This window comes from Calonectris borealis, chromosome 1 (assembly GCF_964195595.1).
Source record: "Calonectris borealis chromosome 1, bCalBor7.hap1.2, whole genome shotgun sequence".
Classification (NCBI taxonomy): Eukaryota; Metazoa; Chordata; class Aves; order Procellariiformes; family Procellariidae; genus Calonectris; species Calonectris borealis.
In genome coordinates this window covers 175,362,536-175,387,147 of record NC_134312.1, presented here as the reverse complement: position 1 = coordinate 175,387,147, position 24,612 = coordinate 175,362,536, and the positions used below count along the sequence as shown (strand labels likewise).

At 36.0% G+C, this 24,612-nt stretch overlaps 1 protein-coding gene across 2 annotated transcripts in view; it reads left to right on the top strand.

Annotated features, from left to right (window-relative positions):
* PIBF1 (progesterone immunomodulatory binding factor 1) overlaps positions 1-24,612 on the top strand; it is a 123,553-nt gene that overhangs the window by 64,008 nt on the left and 34,933 nt on the right. For both annotated transcript variants that reach the window (XM_075139105.1, XM_075139096.1), the window contains 4 exons: positions 12,415-12,580; positions 15,951-16,101; positions 20,831-20,921; positions 22,727-22,829. In XM_075139105.1, the coding sequence (XP_074995206.1) occupies positions 12,415-12,580; positions 15,951-16,101; positions 20,831-20,921; positions 22,727-22,829 (511 nt within the window). The remainder of the gene's footprint in view (positions 1-12,414; positions 12,581-15,950; positions 16,102-20,830; positions 20,922-22,726; positions 22,830-24,612) is intronic.

Sequence of the window (24,612 nt, the reverse complement as noted above, 5' to 3'; positions counted from 1 at the left end):
ATAATTGTTTTTTTGTAAACAACAAGCTCAGTGTTAGCCAGCAGCGTACCCTGACAGCATCCTGGGCTGTATTAGCAGGAGAATAGTCAAGACATCAAGGGATGTCCAGTTTTGGGACATCCAATACAAATAACATAATGATAAACTGGAGTGAATCTAGTGGAGGGCCACCAGAATGGTCAGGGCTGGAGCACTTGCCCCGTGAGGAGAGGCTGAGGAGGGCGTTTGTTCAGTGTGGCCACTGGAGCACCTAACAGCAGTGCCCCAGTGCCTACAAGGAGGTCACCAGGAAGCCAGGCCGTTCACAGCGGGGCATGGTAGGAGGATGAGAGATCATCAGTTGAAACAGAAGATTCCGACTTGGTATAAGGAAAAACTTTTTCACTACAGCCAAGCATTACTGTGGGCAGTCTTCATCCTTGGGAGTTTTCAAGACCCAAGTGGCTAAAGTTTTGAGCAACCTGGTCTAATTTCATAGCTGACCTTGCTCTGAGCAGGATGTTGGACTAGATACCCCCTGAAATCCCTTCCAACCTGAATTATTCAATAATTCTGTTTTGCATTTGCATTGTTGAGATCTTGTTTTTAAGGGGTAATTTTACTGGGGAATAAATGGAAAATTATGCAGCAATATGCTGGCCTCTCGTATTTAAATTTTGCTTATTTCTTAAGTCACTGCAAATACCAAGACCCTCCATTAGATTAATTCTTAGGGGAAAAGTTGCTTTGCTGTCCATCATTGCTAACTGTAGCACTTTTAGGAACACATCCTTGACAGATAACAAGGTATGCCTGTACTTTGAACTCTGCTTATCAGGAAATCAAACCTGTTATGTGTGATATAAAGAACATACCAATCATTTGCTAAATTATGGCAATTTGAACCCTGACCTTCTGACCTACTCTGCCACACTTTCAGTGGGGAAAATGGAGGGGGAGAGCAGTCTCTCTGCTGATGCAGTAGTTACGTATATCTTTTCTTCTTCTTCAGATGTCAAAGGAGCTTTGTCTGATGGTCTCCCAGTTAGCCCTATCTCAAAAGATTTGTCCCTACTTTCTTATTTCTCTCCCTGTCCTCTTCTGGAAAGCTTCAGTGATGACATTTCCTTTTCTTATTTATTCCTTGCTGATCATCCAAAAAGCTCCTTTTTTTCATCACTGTATAGAATAGAATTTTAGTTTTGATATTACTAATTACATACAGGTTACATTTGTGGAATTAAGAACTTAAAAATCTATATGTTCATTTCTGACTGTTTTAAAGAGGTATATGGCATTCCAAACATTTTTCTTTTGTTTGTAGCTGTCTGTGGTTTTAGTGCCTTTTAGATTTTATTTGTTAAAAGGAGAAACATTTTAGTATTGCTGTTGTCACTTATATAACTGCTGTTCTGTCAATCATTTCACATTGGCTTTTTCCCTTTTTGCATTAATGGAATTAAAAATCATACAGTAATTACCTTTTATTAAGTATATATTTACATCTAAAAGTATCTTAATGAATTTTCTATTGAATCAGAGGAACAGCAGCATATACAACAACAGACACTAAATGCTATTGTGGAAGGTAGAGGGTAAGATTGCTGATACATATTTAAGTTTCATTTCTTCTTAACAGTGTGGAATTTCTCATGTTTCTAATGTGCAAAATGTGACTTGAATTTCATGATTCGGACTGTGATCTTTGTTACTCTTTCAGTCTCTGAGTGTACTGCAAAAGTTTTATCGACATTGTGTGAGATGGTTAATTGCCTTTTGCTCAGTAGTAGTTTGTGTATAGGACTACAACATATCTGTATACCGATTGCATGACCCATAATATTCTTTCAAAATATCTCTGCAATCCAATTTTAATTTTCTGGTTTTTAATTTTAATAAACTGCTTATGCAACCTAGTTTGTAGGAAGAGTAGCAAAGGGAAAAGATTGGAGAGAAAAGTATATGCAATTTACAGATTGATGTGTTCACAATATAAATAATGTAAATGAATAGAAAAGGTAACAAACTTTGTCAACATGAACATGCAGAGAGTTTATTTCCTTGAATCACCTTCCCCTTGTTCGTTTATGATTCAGATTTGACCAATATGTCTATATCAGAAATTTTCAGTAGCTTCTTTTCAGTGTCTGCAGAGGTTTAAAGTTTGTGACTAAGGTATTTAAAAAAAAAAAATTAGTCAAAACGTCTACTAGCTTTGGCAAGGAAGGTTTTATGATTTCTTTCAGAGTTTGGGTTTTGCGTGTATGTATGTATACTTATGCATGCACATGCATATTTGGTTGCAGTATTCTTTTTTCACACTGACAGCACTGGTGTAGATTGATTAATTAAAGAAAAAGAAAAAACTCTATTCCCTGGAGAGGATCTACAGCATATTGGGAATATTGACTGATTGTTCACCTCAAGAATTTCACGTAAATTTGGTAGTTTAGTTATAGTTATGTCAAGTTTCTTGTAATTATCAATCTTACATTTGTTTCAGCTACTATCTTGAAAAATTACTGCTCTAGAACATTCAATGAAGGGAATATATGCAAATATGCTAAGGGCCAGTTGTGAGCTGAGAGGGTCAGTAATGCTACATCAAAATGTATTTGAGCCATGTAAAGTAAAACTACATGCACATATTGGCACTCTGAAAACTTCCTGAATATTGAGTTAGCCTAGCAAGTAATAATTAGTCTATCCAGAATCCCAAGAAAGACTTGAAAATATTTATATTGATTTAACTGAATATCTGATGAGAAATAACTTCTGTGACTAGAGGGAGTGGAAATTTTTAAAAGATACATTTTTGTATGTTTTATCCAAAAGGAAAAACCAAGTCAAGCAACAGTTTTAGAGTCTTTGTGTAACTGTTGGCTCCGATTTCTTAGGTTGCTTGAGCAATGAAGAACAATGTTTGCAGTGCAATAATAAAAATGTAATGAACAATTTCTGTAGCTTCCAATATCCCCCAAATTTGTTCAGGTATGTTTCATCTGTTACAATAGCAATTTATTTCAATTATATTCCAGAAACACAAATACTACTCTTATTAAAGAATATTTTCATGAAGTAATAATATTTCTGGAAAAGTTAATACTTGGTTTAAGGAGGTAAGTTGTTGAATCATTATTGAAATTGTATGGTAGCTTAAAAAAAAAATTATAAGCAGCAGAAAAAAATGATCAAGCCAGACAATTCTAAGTATATGTTACAAATTTGGAATTTAGTATAGACTAATATTAAAAGTTGATGCTTTTCTTTTTTTAGTGTTTTATAGCTGGCATTTTCTTCATTCAGATCTGTTATATATTTCTCATATCAAAACCTCTCACAGTTACAATTCAGATTAATTACTTTCTATACCAATCAATATACATTATTGGGTAATAAGTCTCTCTACTATTCCTTTGCCTTTTTGTTGATTTAGTACAAAATTCAGCTTTGTTAACATGGCAATTTTTGCAGGGACTAAAGTAAACCATAAAAGAAAAATATTGGTTTAATAAAGTTAATAGTTCGGGATGCCATGGGAAATCAAATAGAGAATAGTGTGCACAGAAGATGTGACTAAAGACATAATGAGGTTTTAATAAATATACTTCAGGTTTTTTGCTCTTGGATTAAAATATGTACAATAGACAAAACCATATTGCAGAGCAGGGATCCTTTTCAATCTGTCACTTCAAAGTGATTTTTTTTTAAAATTGAAGTATTTATCTGTTTGAGCAATGAGAAATCTAATCGTGTTTATTCTGCTGCTTGTCCAGATGTGCATTCCACCTCAGTTCAGCATGTTTCTCATACTTTCAAGATTGGAGACTTTTGCCATTTTATGTGCTAGTGCACACAGATGCAAAAGATAACTTTGTGCAGTGTATGGAGGCTACGCCAGAAACAATAGAACTGTTCGGCTTCTTCTGCTTTTGGCTTGAGGTAGAGCTGCTGGTGTCTGCATCCTTTAGCTTGGCGATGTTTCCCTTTTAGATTGTTGTCCTGTACTTAGGAGAATTCTATGAAGCTATTTCCTTTGGTATCTCCTCACTAGGTTTCAGAGGACTCATTTAATAGCCTTCCTCTTTGAAAAAGAGGAATCTTTTGTCTTTCTTTGGGGTTATTTTGAAGTTTTATTCAAGGGATCTTGTGAGGTGATAATTTCCATTTTTGGATTCACAAACTAGATATCTAGTGCCTACATCTCCTGAAATACCTGATCTGGTAGGTATTCTCTGACCAACCGTGCATACTGATGATTTCTATGTTTCATGTTTGTATAGTTTTTCATAGATTTAGAATTCATCATCCTCAGAAACATAAATGAGAACACAGGGATATACATCTTGACTAAGATGTATAGGCAAAGAGAAAAGCAACTACCATTAGACTCCTAAAAATTACCGGAGTGACTCTGTTCTCCTATTTATGTATCTAAAGAACAGTTTTTGAGGAGGAAACGGTGGAATTATATCCCATTCCTTATTATATGCCTAGTGGTTTCTTCAGATCCTTTCTTTTTGTTAAGGATGCTGTTATTAATATCTCTATACTGATAAAGTTCACTTAGCTTATTTGAATAGATTTTGTGTTTTTTTCATTGAATCAAATAACAAAAGAGTTAACTCAATCAAGATTACTTAAACCAAGTAATAACAGTCTAGGCAAGTAACTGAGCAAACTAAGCATGCATCAGCAGCATTGAATTAACACAGAGTAGCAACCACATCCTGTTTCATTTTTAAAAAAAGCATGAGCTGCTCATCTTTTTTACAGTAGCCCAAAAGTAAGCGTGCACTTTTAGGAAGTGGAAGACTGGATTCAATGTCCATCAGAGCTCCAGGATTGAGACAAAACTCCCTAGTGAAGGTTTATTATGAAATTCTCATGACTGAAATATAAATCCCAAGCACAGGCTAGGCTAGGCTAGGCTGAAGCAGTCTCTACCATTACTGTTGAAGCTGTGTCTCGGTGCAGGAGCGAATCTTAGGTTTCATGGAGTCAGAGTCAAATAAAAGGAAGCACAATTGCATAGTCCAGAGACAAGGAAACAGAGATGGACTTCAGCCCCTGCCAGTCAGCATGATTTAGCAGATATATCTCGAGGAGACTCATCTTTTGTAACGTTCATTCTTCCAATTCTTAAAAGAGATGGCCTACTCATCGTGGTAATTAGGTCACTCTAGCTGTCCTAGTGGAATAAACACAAAGATAAGCAACTATCTATATAGTAACTCATCAAGATGTGCCTTTTATATGTATATTCTACAATCCCACCTTTAACTTTGCTCTTTACCAGTCGTGTTACAGGTTAGTGAGAAGATCTGTGCAGCAGCTAACCTCTTCCTTTCTCTGGCGTAAGGCACAAGAATACATGGGAAGTATGCACGTTCTTATCGGACACTGCAGGGAAAAGTGTCCAAGCTAGCGTACACTGGGCATTAAGCTAGTTAGGGTAGAAATAATACATGGGTTCTACATACTGAAGAACTCCACTTATTGCATAGGTAATTTTGGGTTTAGTGTCCTGAAAATACAGGTAGTGTAACACAGCTGTTTATCTTGCTGAATCTGGATGTTTGGAACTAGCACTTCCTACAAAAAGTAGCAAAATAGTATGTGGAAGTGTTGCCTCCAAGGAAGTTGTTTCGACAGAATGAGGATCAGAGGCCAATACATAACAAATGCTTAGAATGCTGCAAAACACAAAAATCTGCTTTGAAGCAAGCAGCTTTAAACAAAGCTTCTAAGCTTTCTCTCTCAAACAGATTTTACTAAACCACATGCAAAAGTACTGTATGTTTAATTACTTGATACGAAGCAAATGTAACATCTGGCAAGAACTTGCATGTTAAATCATGTTTACCCTTTAGCATTTAAGCTATATGTTTCTGGATTTTTTTAAAAACAATCTAAAACAGGAATACTGTGCTGAAAAAATTCTCAGCATGTTATTTGGGGAAAACAAATATTAAGCGAGAACTATTTCAGCAAACAAATTTTTCATTGTTTAAACAATTTGTAAGTGGCATGCTTCATCTTCTGTTTAATCATTATACTCAGAGCTTTTTTTTTCTTTTGTTGGAGGTAGTTAAATTTGTTGTTACTAAGTGCATTGTTATTTTAGTCCAGATCAGAAATAATTTAACATATTTGATAGACATTAATGAAGAAATAAATGGTACAAAAGACTGAAAATGCCTATAAAGTCAGTGTAACAATCTCCATAAAATACCTGTATTTAAATGAAGAATGACTGTTTTCTTACCCATTTTGTAGTAAATATTTAAACAGACTTTCAGTTTATGAAACCAGCCAGATACATGACGCATCAGACTTATGTTCAGTGCTTCAGAAGCTGAGCAATGAAAGCATTTGAAACTAAGGATCAGAGTTCCTACATTTTCAGTTAATTAGTGGGTAGCGTGTGAACTCAATTCATGTGAAATTTTTGATTGCTCAGAAACAAGCCAACCAGTTTTTAGTACCAAGGATCAAAAAGAGAACCAGTGAAAACAAGATCCTTTGTGTGCCCATGTTTGAACTGGAGTCTCACAGTTTGCCACATGTATGGACAGCGTATGTGCAGTCTGTAACATGACTGAATTTAATTTAGGTCTATCTAGACTGCTGTTACTCCTTCTGTGTGACTCCAAGTGGCACAATGAAGAGTAAGGAAAATGCTGTTCTGTGCTTTTATACTTAGCTTTGGGCTCTTTGGAAGTGAGGAAGCCTTAACAGCCAGACTCAGTTGCAAAAGGTGAGGAAGTTAAACTGGGATTTGAACCTCATGGTGAAAGAAGTGTGGGTAGGATTTGATGAAGAATGCTGAACTGTGAGGGTGATACAGGAAGAGAGAGAAAGAAAACCAGCAGTTGGAGGGTAAGGGTATAAGATAGGAATGAAAACTGAATAGGCCAGGAACACAGGTGAGAAGAAAAACAGATGCCCCGAGTAGAAGGAATGAAAATAGAATTGGAAATCAGGAGAAATCGGGGCAGGCACTGGGACAGAGAGGGAGGAGGGCAAGAACATTATAGGACATGTTGGGGCTGGAAGAGCAAGATTTGCAATAGGACAGGTTAGGGAGGAAATGTCAGTAGCATTTAGGTTTCTCTGCAAATTTGGCACTGAACCAAAGCACAGACTTTTGTACCAATAAGAGAGTATATTGTAATTACTCTAAAGATCTTAGATCTGGAACTGACCCATCTGTGGAGTCAGGATGATTTCACAATTTAAAGGGTTTTTTCCATTTTTAAACTTGAAAATAATGTCTAAAATATATCCTAAAGAGCCTTAGGTTGGTATTGTCAAGTTTGCAAAATTAGAAAGGATTGGTGTTGTGTTTTGTATAATCTTGGTAGGACTTCCTTTGAAAGAATTATTATTTCATAGTATTTACTTGCTTGGCATTCATTCCTTTTAACAAGTTTAATACTAGGATTTGCTACTTCTTGAATGCTTAAATTTACAAATTTATTGTCTTCTAATGTACTTCATTATGAATGTCGCCTATCTGGACGGCATTTGACACGGTCCCCCACAACATCCTTCTCTCTAAATTGGAGAGATACGGATTTGATGGGTGGACTGTTCGGTGGATAAGGAATTAGTTGGATGGTTGCATCCAGGGGTAGTGGTCAACAGCTCAATGTCCAGATGGAGATCAGTGACGAGTGGTGTCCCTCAGGGGTCCCTGTATTGGGACCAGTACCGTTTAATATCTTCATCAATGACGTAGACAGTGGGATCGAGCGCACCCTCAGCAAGTTTGCAGAGGACACCAAGCTGAGTGGGGCGGTTGTCACGCCTGAGGGACGGGATGCCATCCAGAGGGACCTGGACAAGCTTGAGAAATGGGCCACTGTGAACCTCATGAGGTTCAACAAGGCCAAGTGCAAGGTCCTGCACCTGGGTTGGGACAACCCCCGGTATCAGTACAGGCTGGGGGATGGAGGGATCGAGAGCAGCCCTGCCGAGAAGGACTTGGGGGATACTGGTGGACGAAAAGCTGGACACGAGCCGACAATGTGCACTCGCAGCCCAGAAGGCCAACCGTATCCTGGGCTTCATCAAAAGAAGCGTGGCCAGCAGGTCGAGGGAGGTGATTCTGCCCCTCTACTCTGCTCTGGTGAGACCCCACCTGGAGTACTGCATCCAGCTCTGGAGCCCTCAGCACAGGAAAGACATGGACCTGTTGGAGTGGGTCCAGAGGAGGGCCACAAAAATGATCAGAGGGTGGAACACTTCTCCTATGAAGAAAGGCTGGGAGAGTTGGGCTTATTCAGCCTGGAGAAGAGAAGGCTTCAGGGACGCCTTATTGCGGCCTTTCAATACTTAAAGAGGGCTTGTAAGAAAGATGGGGACAGACATTTTAGCAGGACCTGTAGCGACAGGACAAGGGATAATGGTTTTAAACTAAAAGAGGGTAGATTTAGAGTAGCTATAAGAAAGAAATTTTTTATGATGAGGGTGGTGAAACACTGGAACTGGTTACCCAGAGAGGTGGTAGATGCTCCATCTCTGGAAACATTCAAGATCAGGTTGGACAGGGCTCTGAGCAACCTGATCGAGTTGAAGACGTCCCTGCCCGCAGCAGAGGGGTTGGACTAGATGGCCTTTAAAGGTCCCTTCCAACCCAAACTATTCTATGATTCATTGTTCAATTATTGAGGAGTACTGCTGTACATTTCTGTTTTTGTCAATGGGATAGACAATGGTAAAAGATAGAGTCTATTTCTGTTAGGTAAAAACAGATTAGAGGTGCTATCTCAGTACTTATGGGATGCTTGTAAGAAGTTGGAAATGTTAAGTGAATCTCAGATTACACACAGATGTGATAGAAATCTTTGAATATCAATATTAAATTAGGCTTTGCTGGATGTGTCTTGTAGGTCCTCCATTCAAAAAACAGTTGGCTGCCATACTTTCTTCAGTGTACAGACTACATGATTTTACCATGAATTCTTTCAGTTTACTCTCATTGTATGCAGATTTTGAAAAGTTATTAAATCATTATCCACCATTTGCAAAACAGACTCCTCTGATAGAAAAATCTTAAATCCATCCTTACAAACCAGAGTTTAAGTCTCTCTCTGAATATTCTCTCTCCTATTTCAATGTACACATAGTCTTTTTGATAACCATTCTGTCACCCTGCTTTAGCAAACCAAAAGGCATTATTGTCTGGTCATCCTAATGGCACAGAGACATAATGAAGTTGAGATGCCATTCCAAATGATTACATGGGGTTTTTCTCCATTTTTTTCATTAGCTCAATCTGTAATTTCCCTTTCATTCCCAATCCTCATTCTTCTGTGAGACAAACACCTGTACTCTTTCACTGTAGCAAATTTGCTAAAATTTCTTGATGGGGAAAACCCGCATTCTACTATTTTTTTCCATAATAGTAGTATTAAAGCATAGGGTGGGTTTGTTTTCTTTTGTTTTCCCATAGAGATCATCTAGACAGATTAAGGAATGTATTTTGAGATTGTGTTACATGGCTATGTACACACATGCACACACACTTGTGTCGAAATAGTAGCCAAGAAACCAGAGATACTATCTGGCCAAGTGAAAACAAATATGACAAAGAAACTCTGAATGGTGCTACAGTGGAGGAGTTACTAGTGAGCTCAACAGTGTAGTAAGGTCAAAAGAAAACTGACTCTTCATACCCTTGCCAGTACAAAACAGATCATGCACATGTAAGCTACTTCAGATTTCCAAAATACAAAGTACAAAACTTTTTTCTGAAGTTACTGTTCGTGATTGGGTTGATAAGATGCTCTGGAAGCACCCAGCTGATTGAATAGACTTACAAAATCATCAGAGAACTACAGACTTCTCTGGAAGGTATAGAAAGTAAGTACAGAGAAGTATGCATAACCTGTGTTTCCAGTGTGTAGGCTCTGTACAGAACAGATCGTTGAACCTCAGACTAATTTAAGGTCTGAAGCAGTCTGCAGAATTGCCATTTATTTTGTGTAAAGGCAGAAGATATGAATTTGTTGTTGAAAGTCAATAAATATGACTTGTGACTTGTAGATAAATTTCATTTGTGTGTTGCATTGCACATCGGTTGGCTGGATGACATGTATCTTTATGAAGACTTACTCATTTTGGAACAAAACAGTCTTCCCAGGATTGTAAACAATGCGTATAGCAGAACAGATTTAGTGTCATGTCTGCAGCCAATCATGTACAAAGTGTGGAGAATGTAAGAGTGCTGAAACTATTTTTGTGTTTTAAAATGAAAATAGGAACATACAGCCAGGGAGCAGTGATGAAATACTTAAAGTATCAGCACTTGAAGAGCATCGTCAAGCAAAATTGACAGCAGTAGTCGATAACCAGATAGATAATTGGCATTTAGCAGTTTGAGTGCAGTAACTCTGTTTGAGAACAAATGTCATACTATTGAAAAAGCAAATTGTTTTAAAAAGAGCGACCTTTTCATGAGCTCAGTAGGCAGAATTTCCAATCTCTGTTCATGCAGCCTGTGTGGGAACAATCTCATTCATGCATTGGACTGTTTACTCATACACGGATGTCTACAGAGTGATTATAAAGGGCATCGTAATGACACCTGTTTGTTCTGTTCAAGTTAATTCCAGTGAAAATTGCTTCCTCTTTGTGCCTTAGAAACATTCCTACATCTGAAATCCTCAGGGAAAATATTTGAAGTAATCCCCTTGGTTTTGTTAAATGCTCTCAATCCCACCTAAAGATCAGGTGCTAAATAGGGTGGAATTGTGTTGCAACTGCTATTTGACAAATGACAGCTAACATAACAGCCGTGCTGGGTTAGAGTAAAGGTTTATCTGGCATTCTAACAATTTGTTGTTAAATGACTTCTGTGTGAGAATTACCATCTTGTGTTTAATAGTTGTCAAAGGATTTCTCTGCTGAGTTTATTCAGTATCCTCTTGAGTAAATGTTAATTTTTAGCATCCATGGCATCTTATGGTAAGAAATTTCACAGCTTTCATGTGTGAAGAACAACTTCTATTTATTTTCATTCTGCATCTGCTAGCTTTATTAGATGCCTTCTCATTCATCTGGTGGAAAATCCAGTGAATAATTGATTCCTATTCTCATTCTTTGTTACACTCATGATGTTACAGGTCTCTCCTATTTCTCCTTTCCTTACACCATCTCTTTTCCAAGCTGTAGAGTCCTAACTTGCTTAAGTAATTTCTTCCACACACTGCAACTGTATAAGTGCATGATGTTGCTGGTCGTCAAAGGTAATCCTTATTAGCCTTCTCTGATGCTTTACCAGTTATATTATATTGCTTGTGGGGTGAGGTCCTAGAACAGTAGTCAGCATTCAGTATGCAGGCAACAGCATGCAATTGTAAAGTGACGTGATTTCTGTATTTTCTCTATTGCTTTCACGGTAATTCCCAAAATGTTGGTTTTGACCATTATTTAAAACTGAGGCAAAGTTTTCATAGATTTGTCTAGTGTAACCCCAAGATCTCACTTGTGAATGAAAACAGTCAGCTAGGAGTTCCATCATTTTATGTATGTGGTAGGATAATTTTTACAAGCTGTGATTTACTTTGCTTACATCTCCTTTGAATTTCATATGTTATTTAATGCTAAGATTCATAAGGTTTTCTACTGTTCTTCACATCACCCTCATTTTCTACAGTCCGGTAATTTAGTATTCTATCAGCAAACTTTTTTACCCCTCTTTTTTGAGATTGCCCGTTAAGTATAATGAGTAGAATGAATGAAGTCCACCTAAGTGGAATATTATTTATCTGTCACCTATAATTACCTTATAGTGATATTCTAAAAAATCTATTTCATTTCTGCTTTTTGAGAAGGACCTGTGGTTCTGAATGACTGTGGAAATTAACACACAATTGTGGTCTGACGTTTCTTCGTATCTTTGGGTATGGAAAAAAGCAGTGTAGCTGATATCCGTGATATCCCAAAGCAATATCCCAAGGGATCTGATACCACTGATCTCTAATACTACTTCTCCCTATCGTGTGTAACACATGGTGGTGAAGATGGGAGATAACATCTCCTTAGTATCTCTCCCATGAAGAGACTTCAGTGCATACATTTGTGTACGGAAGATATTCATATTGATCTAACATTTTTTAAAAATAAGGTATACTGTAAGGTCATTGTCATTTGATTGTGCATTAACCACATATTCAGAAAAGCCATGGACTGAGTTTTCCACGTATTGTATTTTGTTGTCATTATAGTACTGAATTTTTCTAATGATGTTTCAAGTATAGGTTACAATAGTTACATAGAAAACCATACTAATACTTATTAAACTCTTAAAAATACTGTATTAATTTCTGAAATTTATACCTGTAATGAACAGGACTAGCATGTATTCTATGTTTGTTTATTTTTGAATCATCAAAACTTTTTTTTCTTTTTTCTTTTTTCTTTTAGGTATAGACAAATGCAGCTTGGCACAGAAAGCAAAGTAGCTGAACTTCTTCACCAAAGTAAGTTAAAATCCTTTGAAAGTGAACATGTTCAACTCATGCAACAAGAAACAGCTAAGAATCTTTCACAGTGCCAAATGGAATGTGAGAAATATCAGAGAAAGCTGGAGGTATGTTATATAAAGAGACACTTTATGGGGCAGTACGTAGTTGTTTTCAATTCAAGTTGTTAGAATTTAAAATGGAAAAGCATGGGGGGAAAGTAGCAAAGAACATACACGGCTGAAGTATCTCCACCAGATTCTGCTGAAGCAGAATCTAATGACAAGGCTTATTAAGTTTGACCAGTTCAAGAAAACAAGACTTCGGGGAGAGGAAGAAGGCAAAACAATCTCTCATGGAGGGATGTGAAGACGGTACCTCATTCATGTGAGATATATATGCTCGTATCACAAAGCTGATTATTGTAGGGAAAGAAGACAGTTATACCAGAACAGTTATGGTGGATTCAGTATCATTATTAAAAACTAGGATGTAATAGCATTGTTACATAATAAAAATACTTTATTACTAAGTTCTGGAACAATTTTTTACAGCTAAAGAAGTCAAGGAGACCATGTTGTATACAGCATTGAAAAGACCTAACGTTGCTAATCCTATCATGGTGGGTTGATCTTGGCCAGCTGCCAGACACCCACCCAGCTGCTCTCTCAATCCCCCTCCTCAAGAGGACAGGGGGGTAAATAAGCTGAAAAAGCTCGTGGGTTGATATAAAGATAGGGAGATCACTACCAGTTACCATCATGGGCAAAACAGACTTGACCTGGGGAAAATTAATTTCACTTGCTACCAATTGGAGTAGATTTGGATGGTGAGAAACAAAGACAAAAACTAAAACGTCTTTCCCCACCTCTTTCTCTTCTGGGTTTGACTTCCCTCCTTCACTTCTGACTCCTATTCCTCCCCCTCCCCGAGCAGCGCAGGGAGAGATGGGGAATGGGGGCTGGGTCATAACAGCTCCTTTCTGCTGCTCCTTCCCCCTCACACTTCTACCTTGCTCCAGTGTGGATCCTCCATGGGCTGCAGCTTCCTTCAGGAGAAAATCTGCTCCCACTTGAGCTCTCCACAGGTTGCAGTTCCTTCAGGGCATGGGATCCTCTATGGATGTGGATATCTGCTCTGGCATGGTCTTTCATGGTCTGCAGGACAACCTGCTTCACCATGGTCTTCTCCACAGGCTGCAAGGGAATCTGCTCTGACACCTGCAGCACCTCCTCCCCTCCTTCTCTCACCTTGGTGTCTGCACCAAGGCTGTTTCTCACACTTTTTTCCCTCACTCCTCACTGCCATGCAGCGTTTTCCCCGAGGCGCCAGCACGGTGGCTGCGGGGCTCGGCCGTGCCCTGCGGGGGGTGGGTCGGAGCCGGCTGGAACCGGCTGTGTCCGGCACGGGGCAGCCCCGGCCGCTCCTCACAGAGGCCGCCCTGCAGCCCCCTGCCAGCGCCTGGGCACCTGCACCCAGTGCACCTATTTACATGGAGTTAAATGACTCGGACCTTATTCTCTCTACAAGCTTAGAATTTATTCTCTTTCAAACATGTGCTTTCAAAAATGTATCATATCCTGTTCACCTATTGTAGTATTGGAAAGGTGTCCAGTATTCAGCAGAGCAAACTTACTTTAAAACAAAATTTAGTCACCTGTGCAAAGTTAGTCCCAAAATCATATCACTCAGTCCAATTTGTGAGATTTAAATGAGGTTGGCAGTGTATGTCTAAAACAAACGTCAGGATACAAACTGGACAGGACAGACTAAAACCCTTTTTTCCAAGTGCCATCTATGGCAGCCTTCATTTTTTGGAGAAGGATGCTGTTCTTCAACTCCCCGCATTTCTAGTGCTGAACCTGCCTAGGGTGTTTATGAAAAGGAACTATAAAGTGGAAACAGAATTAGTTTTAGATAAAATGTAATTTCTTGTTTTGTCTGTATTGGGACATTCAGATCCTGGCTGATGAGGTTAGTTGTGGTCACGAGCACTGGGAGTGCCAGTTTTGCTAGACTTTGAGGTTGCTAAACAGATTTTTAATTGCACAGACATGTTTAAAATTTGAGAAGATAGTTAAATTTCAGTTATATTTCCTTTTTCTTTGTGGATATTTATTTGATCTGAATAACATCTTGAATATTTGGCATTCAATTCTACTAACACTTTTGGCACTTCCTTTTCTCTTTAGAGAGACACTTTGAAACCAGTGCTCTTTCATTGAGAAATGTTCTTGCAGAATTTAAATATTTGATAACTGAAGCTTTTACTTTTGTTCCTTTTGACTGAATTCTTAATTTTTTAATTTCCTTTCTTATATATAGTATCAATGTAGTAAGGATTTTTTTTCTTGCCCTTCTTATAGGATATTGAACTTAATTAATAGTGTAGTCACTAGTATCTTGTGGCTCAGTTACAGCTGCTTTGTGAACCAATTCTTGTTTTTATTCTGATTTCAGCATAGAATAGTTTCTCTTCTTATGCATGCTAAAACTAGGAAACAGATGGTTTATATGTTGCCAAATTTTAACCTATACATTCATTCTGTGACACTAGACCAATCTTTTTATATTCGGGTGGCTTGTTTCTCTAAGCATTGCGCATTCTTTAGTGTTTTTGACAGTGAATCTGGTATTACTGCTGTATACACTATGCGTATATTTCTGTATCTCAAGATCTATATTCAGTTGTCATCTTGAATGTTTGGGATTTTTATTTGGGAAGTTAGTATTAAACTTAGCTACAGTACTACTTCGTTATTACTTTACCTGCTTTGGTGGCGTTTTTTCTGCAAAGCATGTAGATTACTACTTTACTTACCAAGGATTTTTTTATTTCAGTTGGTTTTATAATATTTATGTTGTTAATGTTTTTTTCTATTTTCAAGCAATATATCAAGCTTTAGTTCTTATATGGACCTTTGTAACTTTTACTTTTGAATATATACTTTTTTGTTTAAGCTTAGCAGATTCAGTATTTGCATTAGTCCTGAATGTTAATGGCATATTACCTTTCAGTAATAAGTAAATAATAAGAGTCTGGCGTATCTTAAATACCAGATTTTGATACTCGTGCATTTACCATTCTGTAAAGGAACCTTCTTCTTTTAAATTGATAACTGAAATCTGAATCCAGTTAAAGCAACAAAAATAAATGCATTTACACTGTTTTGACTGCTGTGTATTAATTTTTTAGCTGTTACCTTGCTTTTCCTAATTCTCCTTTAAAATTCTTGTAGCTTTTTCAGAGAGAGACTCTTAGACTTACTAAGGCCTTAGGAAACAGGCATAAATGATATGACCTGAGAGTGTAATCTGTGCAAGATAATATAGTTGAAAAAATAACTGCTTTTTAAAGTATTTTAATCTTTCCTGTGCAAAAGTTACATCAAATATTTAGTATTATGCTGCTAAGCATTTTACATGTATTATATTCTGTCTCTTTTATAAATAGCTGTAATGCTGAATCCCTGATCTTTCCATTATTCATTCTCACAGGTGCTTACTAAAGAATTTTATAGTCTTCAGTCTTCCAGTGAAACACGCATTATTGAACTTCAAACACAGAATTCTGAGTTTCAAGCAAGGCTAGATACTTACGAAAAACTTGAAAAAGAGCTTGATGAGATAATATTGCAGACAGCAGAAAGTAAGTTCTGTCACAAATTATATTCTATCTGTAGGTGTTTTTTCTGGCATTATGACAAGAAGTCTTGTTTCTTATCACTTGGAAAGTATTACAGTGCCTATCATTCTCCCTCCTTATGCCTAACAATTAAGATGCAGTAATTATTTTGATAGAAAATATTGATGAAGGGTTTCTAAACATATTTGTAAATATGTATCAAATAAACATGAACTTAGACATATGGATATTTAAAATTGTCTCAGTGATTCTTTTTCCCTCATTTCTCTTTTCCTTATTCTAATAATCCATTATAATTATATATGTTTTTGAGGATTCTCCTATTATTTAAGTATATTTTTATGATTCTCCTATTATTTAAGTATATTTTGAATACCAGGAAACCCTCTTTGTTGACAGACAATTATAGGCTTCATAATACAGTACAGTGATTAATGTAAATTTTTTAATTAATTGGGGGGGGGGGGAAAGCTCTTCCTTGTGTTGAATTAATAATAATTAGACATTAAGTAGTTGCCTATGGCAGGTCAGTCTGTTCCAAGTACTAAGCCCTGGATTAAATTCAGGCCTGATTACTCGTGAAAATTTTTGTCTCTATGTCCTGGTTGTCGCTGGGATAGAGTTAATTTTCTTCCTAGCAGCTGTTATAGTGCTGTGTTTCAGATTTAGAATGAGAATAATGTGGATAACACACTGATGTTTTAGCTGTTGCTGAGCAGTGCTTACACTAAGTCAAGGACTTTTCAGCTTCTCATACTGCCCTGCCAGCAAGGAGGCTGGAGGTGCACAAGAAGCTGGGAGGGGACACAGCCAGGACAGCTAATCCAAACTGGCCAAAGGGATACTCCATACCATATGACATCATGCTGAACAAAAAACTGGGGGGAATTGGCCAGGGGCAGGGGGGGGGAGTTGGCCAGGGAGGGGCGTGGCTGCTGCTCGGGCATCGGTCAGTGGGTGGTGAGCAATTGCATTGTGCATCTCTTGTTTTGTATATTCTTTTGTCATTATTACTATTATTTTCCCTTCCTTTTTTTGTTCTATTAAATTGTCTTTATCTCAATCCATGAATTTTACCTTTTTTCTGGTTCTCTCCCCCCATTCCACTGACGGGGAGTGAACGAGCGGCTGTGTGGTGTTTAGCTGCCTGCGGGGTTAAACCACGACAGTCTGGTTGGCAAAAACAACAATATCTGTTCTCAAACACAGCAAAATTTCTGTGAAATCTCTATTGATTTGATTCTCAGCCTAAATGAATCCACAAAGCCAGTAATTTCTAATTTAAAACTCAGACTCTAATCTTGAAGTCTTTTAGCCTATGTGTAAACGGAGTAGGACATTTTAAGATTTCCAACTAATTCATATATCTTCTTGTCCTTTTCTTTTTCTTTGCTCTTCCAAAAAATAATCACAATTTATAAATGATGTTTTCCAGGTAGAAGATCATTGCAGAAGTTTTATATATAAACAATAGCGTAGAGCAAAGTATGTATTACTGGGATGCAGTGATGTCTGGGTATCTTTAGTAATTAGACAGTACATAGTTCATTAATTTTATACACTGCAGCTTGTACTTGTTAGAATGGCATGACTTCCCAAAGGTTCCAGTCTGACCATAAGCATGTTTGCTATATACATGCTTATGTTTTAGTCGGTAACGTGTTTTTTGAAGTATATATATAAACTTGCCTAAGGAGTATTTATGTATTAATACAGAATTTGTGGACCTTACCTTCATTTTTTCCGAGAGGAAGATAGAGTTCAGAATGCTGTTTTTTGTTTACACTGATTTACATTTTTATATGCATCTTGGGATAGCAGTAAAGTTTTTTACAGAACTAAATCATTCTTAACTTCTTCTTAAGTATGTATTTTAATTACAATTTATATTCTGTGCTATAAAATACGGCTTAAAGAAATGAAAGTTTACAAATGGACTGTTCTGTTAAAATATAATGACTATTTTCTGATTTTGTTGGAGAAAAAAGGGAGTTATAATTCAATATTATTTCAATATACTTTCTATTTAATAACTAACATTGTTTTTTCTTACTATTATTATAGTGTATTTGATATTGAAAATTAGGATTAATACTAATTAAGACTGAATTCCAGCACCAAGGTGAACTTCTGAGGAAAATCAGAAGAAATAAAAGTATTTATTTATTTTTTAAAAACACTTTGAAAGAGAACACAGACGGATTTACTTTGAAGAAGAACACAGACGTACTTCCCCCTGTGTCTCAAATTATGTCCTGGTATTTATATATTGTAAATAGCTAAAGGTAGAAAAATAGTTGAAAGAAAGAAATATAATTTTTTTTCAAATTTAATGTGTTCTGGAAATACTCCAGTCTATCTTTCAGAGAATATTACTTAAGCTGAAGCATTGTATGGAAGACAATTAGAATTTTCTATGGACTTTAGTGAGAATAAGATTTTACTCTTCAGTCCTGCAGTCACTTCTTTATATTTCAATACCATGTAATATTTTTTAATTCTCCTTGAGTTGTGAAGCTTCTGCTGTTTTACAATATTTGGGGGGTGCTGGTGGGGGTTGGGTTCTCTGGACTTTTTAATAAACTGTGTTTGCACATGTGAGGTGGCTTTTCTCATATAATCATATAAGCTTTTTATTTTTTCCTTTGGAGAATGTGCATGTGGAAGAGATCACTCAATTGTGACTGTTATTCCCTCATCATTATGCCTCCCTTTATTAATAATGAAATAACATGAAACAGCCTATTCAGGAAACTATCAAGAATTTATGTAGCCACTCCTTACAGCATCTGAGTGGTTTCCACATGAATAACAATGTTAAATTCAAGTAAACTTTCTTGGCATTTTCTGTTCTTCCTTTTCAGGGTAAAATCTTCACTTTGGGGTATTTTTGTTGTAGACTAGTTGTTTGATTTGTCTTGCTTCCATGGGTTAGTATCTTTTTAAGAAAAAGGTTGAACCTATCTGTATCCTCACAATGGCACTTTTTTGCTAAGTAGTGTGAAAAACTGTCGTTAATAAGTGTCCCCTAACTTGTTAAATGTATATTTTACACCACAAAGTCAGGTGAAGAGCCTGGAAAGACATAAAAGAAGATAAGAGAAGCATACACTGATATAGAACATTACTTTGGCTTGATATCTACATTTCCAAATTTTTTTGTGTGTGTCTTCATGATCCGACATTTACATGGACACTACTGACAGATATGAATTTATAGGGCAGGATCTTACTGACATTTTTCAGAGACATACAACACTGAATTTGTAACCAAAAAGAAGGATTATGACAAATGCAGGTTAAATTATTTTTTATGTTTTTCTGAACCAGAGGTATTTAAGGCACTGGAGAATTCCCCGTCATAACTAAGACAGCCTGGAAAATCTAAAGTTCTAGTCCTTTGTACTGCCACATCAGTAAACTTTTTCTGTCATACTTACTGGAATTTCTGTATTGTTTTTCATGTAACTAGATATGTGATTTATCACGAGTTCTCTACTAGAGGCTTTTCTCTTTCTAAATGTGTTTTAAGAACCCTTGTTTAAAATAGCATTAAAAGGGTATTAGACAAGTGAGGAAAGAAGCTATAGCGTTGTGCAAGTTGTTGACAGGAGAAGGTATTTCTAATTTTGAGCCACTTGAGCATTAGGAAAGATGAGTCGGATAGGACTGTCACGTGATTTCCTGAATTTGTTTCTCCTGTTCCCAACTACTTGATTCATCAAAGCTGTTGTGTGGGTCCTGGGCTGGTGTTCACTTGTGCTCTCTCCCTCTCTCACACCCCTGCCGCTCCCCCTTTCCCTTTGTCCCCCTTTACCCCTCCTCTCTGTCCCCCCCCCCCGCCTCTGCCTACCTCCCACACACACACTTCTTTTTTTTTTTTTTTTTTTTCTGGCCCACTTTATCTTATAGGAGAGAGGAAACCTGAATTACATGAGCTGAAATATTAACATTTGTACACGTTTTAATCTTGCTGCTATTGGGATTTCTTTTCAAAGCAATTCCAATGTGTTTTAAATCCTTTGAAATACATTTTCAGAAATCAATCATCTATGGAGGCAGAGATTATTTTGAATATTTTTGCTGTGCATAAACATAAGAATCTCCTTCTTGCCCTTCTCTGAAGATGGGTATGGCATTTGTTTTCCTCAGGTTATCAGAAATTTCTGATCACCACAGTCTTTCAAAAATGATAGTGGGCAGCCTCACAGTGACATCAGCTCCCTCAGCAACCTCGGATGTGTCCCTTCTGGTCCCATGGACTTGTTTATGTCCAGTCGGCTTAAGCACTCCCTAATTTTATCTTCCTCTGCTTCCTCATGTATGCACAGGAAATGAATTCTTTAGAAAAAAAACCTAAGCAACCTAATCCTGTACTGCTGAATTAAACTTAAACTATTAGTGTGTATTTTGTGACTATACCAATAATATAAATATTCAAGGACACTGAACTCTTTTCCTTTACTTTCATATTGCATAAGTCTTATGTTAATTAGAAAAATAAAAAGTGAAAAGCCTGCCAGTGTTTTAAGAAATTAATGTATGGCCCTGTATTAATGCTAATTGTGAATGTAATTGTTCCACTGAAGTCCAGAAGGACTTCCACTGAAAATCTGGCTTCTAGAAAAATGTTTGTGCACATGTATAATTATAAATAGAATTGCTTAGAAGTTTGTAAGTTCTTGCACTGTAATTATATTCTTCAGCAGTACCTTCCTGCAATTTTTTGCAGTGGAAAATGAAGTTGAAGCTGAAAGGGTTCTCTTCTCATATGGGTATGGTGCTAATGTTCCTACAACAGCCAAAAGACGACTAAGGCAAAGGTAAAAAAGTTCCTCCTAAGTTTACTTGTTCAATATGAAGTAAATTAAGATATGTGCATTATGTTTTGTCTTAGAATCCAGCCAGTTTGATTAACATAAAGAGTTTTTTTAATGACTTAAGTATACAGGAATAGAATGAAGACTAGGACCTGTTAATGTGGTTGATGCATATAAATGAGCATATACATATTTTTCTAGGTCATTTCAAGATCTTTTTTCCTTGTCTTTCAGAAAGATGAATTTTAATTGTATAAAACTGAACAACTGTAAAAACAGACTAGTTACATTGTTTACATTTATATAATAGCAAATAAGTTTTTAATACCCTAAAAATGATTGTATATAATTGTAACGAAAACACATCTGTCAGGAAATTAAGAAGGCCAAGGTTTCAGAGCATCACTGTTTCATCTTTACAAATACAGGATCTGATTCAGTATCATGGTCAAGAACTGGATAACACTTTGCTATCCATTATTTGGAGTCTAACACTCTTACATTTTCAGTTTACGGATGGTAAGCATTGAAGGTCTAAGATCTGAACTGGAGTGACTTCTCCCTTTCTTCAATATATAAGTGTCTGAAAAATGGCACACATTTGACTGGAAGGATAGATTGTTGTGGAGAGCCATTATTAGTCCAGTGATTAAGGCACACTAAAAAGGAGTATTAGCCCTGTATATCTTCCTCATTTTTAGAGCTCTGAATTTCCCATATCATGTTGTGAAATAGATCGGTTACTAGACTACCTAAACACGGAGGGGTACAGTGATAAATTCTCTAGATACAATTTTGATAATAAGCCATCAAGCTGCTGAATCCTACAAAGATAGCAGGAATCATTACAGGATACATAAATTTAGACATCTAATCATAGGTTTAATACAGAGACTTGGCATGTAACCTCCCATTATAACCAGTTTATTTTTAATCAATAGAGTCAATGGAGTTTGAAGTACATTTCAGTCCACCATCCAGGAGTCCATTTTAGTGGAATATAGTAAGGCTCTACAGACTATATTGAATAGGACTAAATGATTAATAACAGCTTCAAAGACTAGGTTAGATGTCTGGAAGTAGGCTATGCAATTGCACACTGAATCTTCCCATTGCTGCCTATGGAACTATGCTGTTGAATTGACGATAAACTCTTTTGACTTTGGACATGAAACATGCAAGAGGTTGAGAATCTAACTTTTTAACTAGGGTGTTTAAGTAACTCAATAATCCTTTCTCTTCACTTCTAAGTTAATGTGTGGATCTGCGTAAAAGTTTATTTTAAAAAAAGTGGCAATAACATTTAATTATTTAGCATATTAAATGTCAGACAAAACAATTTTGCCTCTGTTTTGAAAATGATAAAATACTACACTTTTCAGTGTTCCACTACAAAATTTATATTAATGTGCATTTTTTCAAAAAATTATTTAAGGAGAAGCCAATTACAGTGATTCCCTAAAGCTGCTAAAAAGTAAATACTCATAATTAGTTGAAACATTTTGACATGATTACTGCAATTGTGTTGTATTGTGTAGTATTGTATAAATTATATAGGTAATTACTTTGTAAAAAATATTACAATGGCATAACTGTGAGAATGCTATTTCAGTGCTGTTAAATTTTGTAATATTTTCATTGTTTTTCTAACTTTGACCATTCTGCATGTTTCACTATGTAGTTTATATATATTAGTATTTAAGCATTGATGAAAAATTAAGGCAATCAAGTTCTGAAGTACAAATGTGAGAATTTCTTTTGCATATTTTGGAAAAAATTCAACTTAAGCTTGCTTTTTATTGGCACAGTGTTCACTTGGCAAGGAGGTTGCTGCAGCTAGAAAAGCAAAACTCATTGCTTGTAAAAGATCTGGAACATCAGAAGGAACAAGTAACACAGATTTCACAAGAGGTAAATTACTGCTACAAAAAAATCAAATCTGTAGAGGCGATAAACATTGCAGAACAGCTGTTCATAAAAAGAAATATTTTCTAAACAGTGTTTATTATCTATTTGATGTCAAAAAATGGCCTCATAATTAACCAAAACTCTATGTTAAATGTTTTCAAAGAAGTTTATATAGTATTTTGAAAGGAAGATCAAAAGAGGGATTACTTTACAGGCTAAACAGGAATGTAAGCCAGACAGACAACGTTCTGATTTCTGAACAGAAGACCAGCTAGCCAAACTAGTTTGTTCTGTTTGATAGTTAATTGTTCAGTGAATACCTCGTTACTTTTTACACAGCTCTTCTCTTAAATCACTTTTGAAGATATTTCTGTAAATCCTTTTCTACATTGTTCAATTCTTGAGTCTTTTGAATATACAAATCTAGGGAATGTTTAACATAAGCTGCTTTTTTAAAAAGCTAAAATTAATTGTTTTTTACTTTGTTACAATGAGTTTAATTTCATGAACTTTTAAAATTCTGTATATAATACCTGAAATCACATATTACATTGACATGGAGAACAAACACTAAACAAAACTCAGCTTGAAATCTCCTAGAATTAAGGCGAACTAATTTTTTGAAATATTTTCAAGATTGTCTTCTAAGTTTCTCTTAGGAACCAAAGAACTTCTAGATTTGCTATTAGATATATCCACCATATGGGATTTCTAGGCTGACTGTTTCAGGAATGTGGTTAACAGTTTGATTTTTAAAGCCATGGTAATAATAAATTGGTATAACTACACCCAAGTAGTGCAAATACTTGCATTTTCTACATATTTTAAAATTACATTAATTTTATGTATTTTATATGTGTATATATATGATTATATATATTATTTCAATGAAAGATACATGAACAGTGAAGTTTTTGTACAGGTTTTTTTTAACCAATACTACAATTTATTATGGATTCTTCTTAGGTATATACTATTAATTTGTGTTTGACTAAAACATATCTTTCAAATCTTCTTGACTTGAAGACATCAAGAGATTTGTGAATCCAATGTTATCCTTGGTATTTTTCTCTATCACTGTTCTTTTACTATCGTTAATAAAATCTATGCTTTATTTCCCACTTAAATCTGTCTGGTTTCCACTTCAATAAATTTCTTGTTACCCACAGTGGTTTTATATTTGCTTCTAGATCACTGATGAAAGATTCAGTACCAGTGACTTTAATTTAAATTCCTGCAAAATTCCACTAGAACATCTTCACCTCATTTTTATTCTCCCATGAGATGTCATGTAGCCCTTTCTTGATCTTTTATCATATAATTGTATAGTTTAAATCAGAATGTCATCCAGTACAAAGTTAAATGTCTTGCAGGTAGCTAACGCATAGCTACTAAGCCTATTAACATCAAACTCATAAGGTTAAATAAAATCTTTTAAGACCTGCTTTTTATTAAACTCATGTCTGGCATTCAGGTCTGAATGCTTCATCAGATTTCTTTCTTCCTTTTTTTTTTTTTAATTTTGCATATGATTATAGGCCATTTTGTTTGATAACAATTACTTAAGCCATTCTGCTTGCCATCCTTCAATATGTGCACAAAGAATTTTCACTTGTTATTAATGGTCTGGAAAATAGTTCATCATTCTCATGTTATACAAACTGATCATCTGACTTCTTTTCAAACAGAGGGCAAAAAATGTTATTGAAAACTTCTGTGTTTTCTTCAGCATTATATACAGTTTTACCATATCTCTGCCATAATGGGTTGTACTGTTTCTAGGATT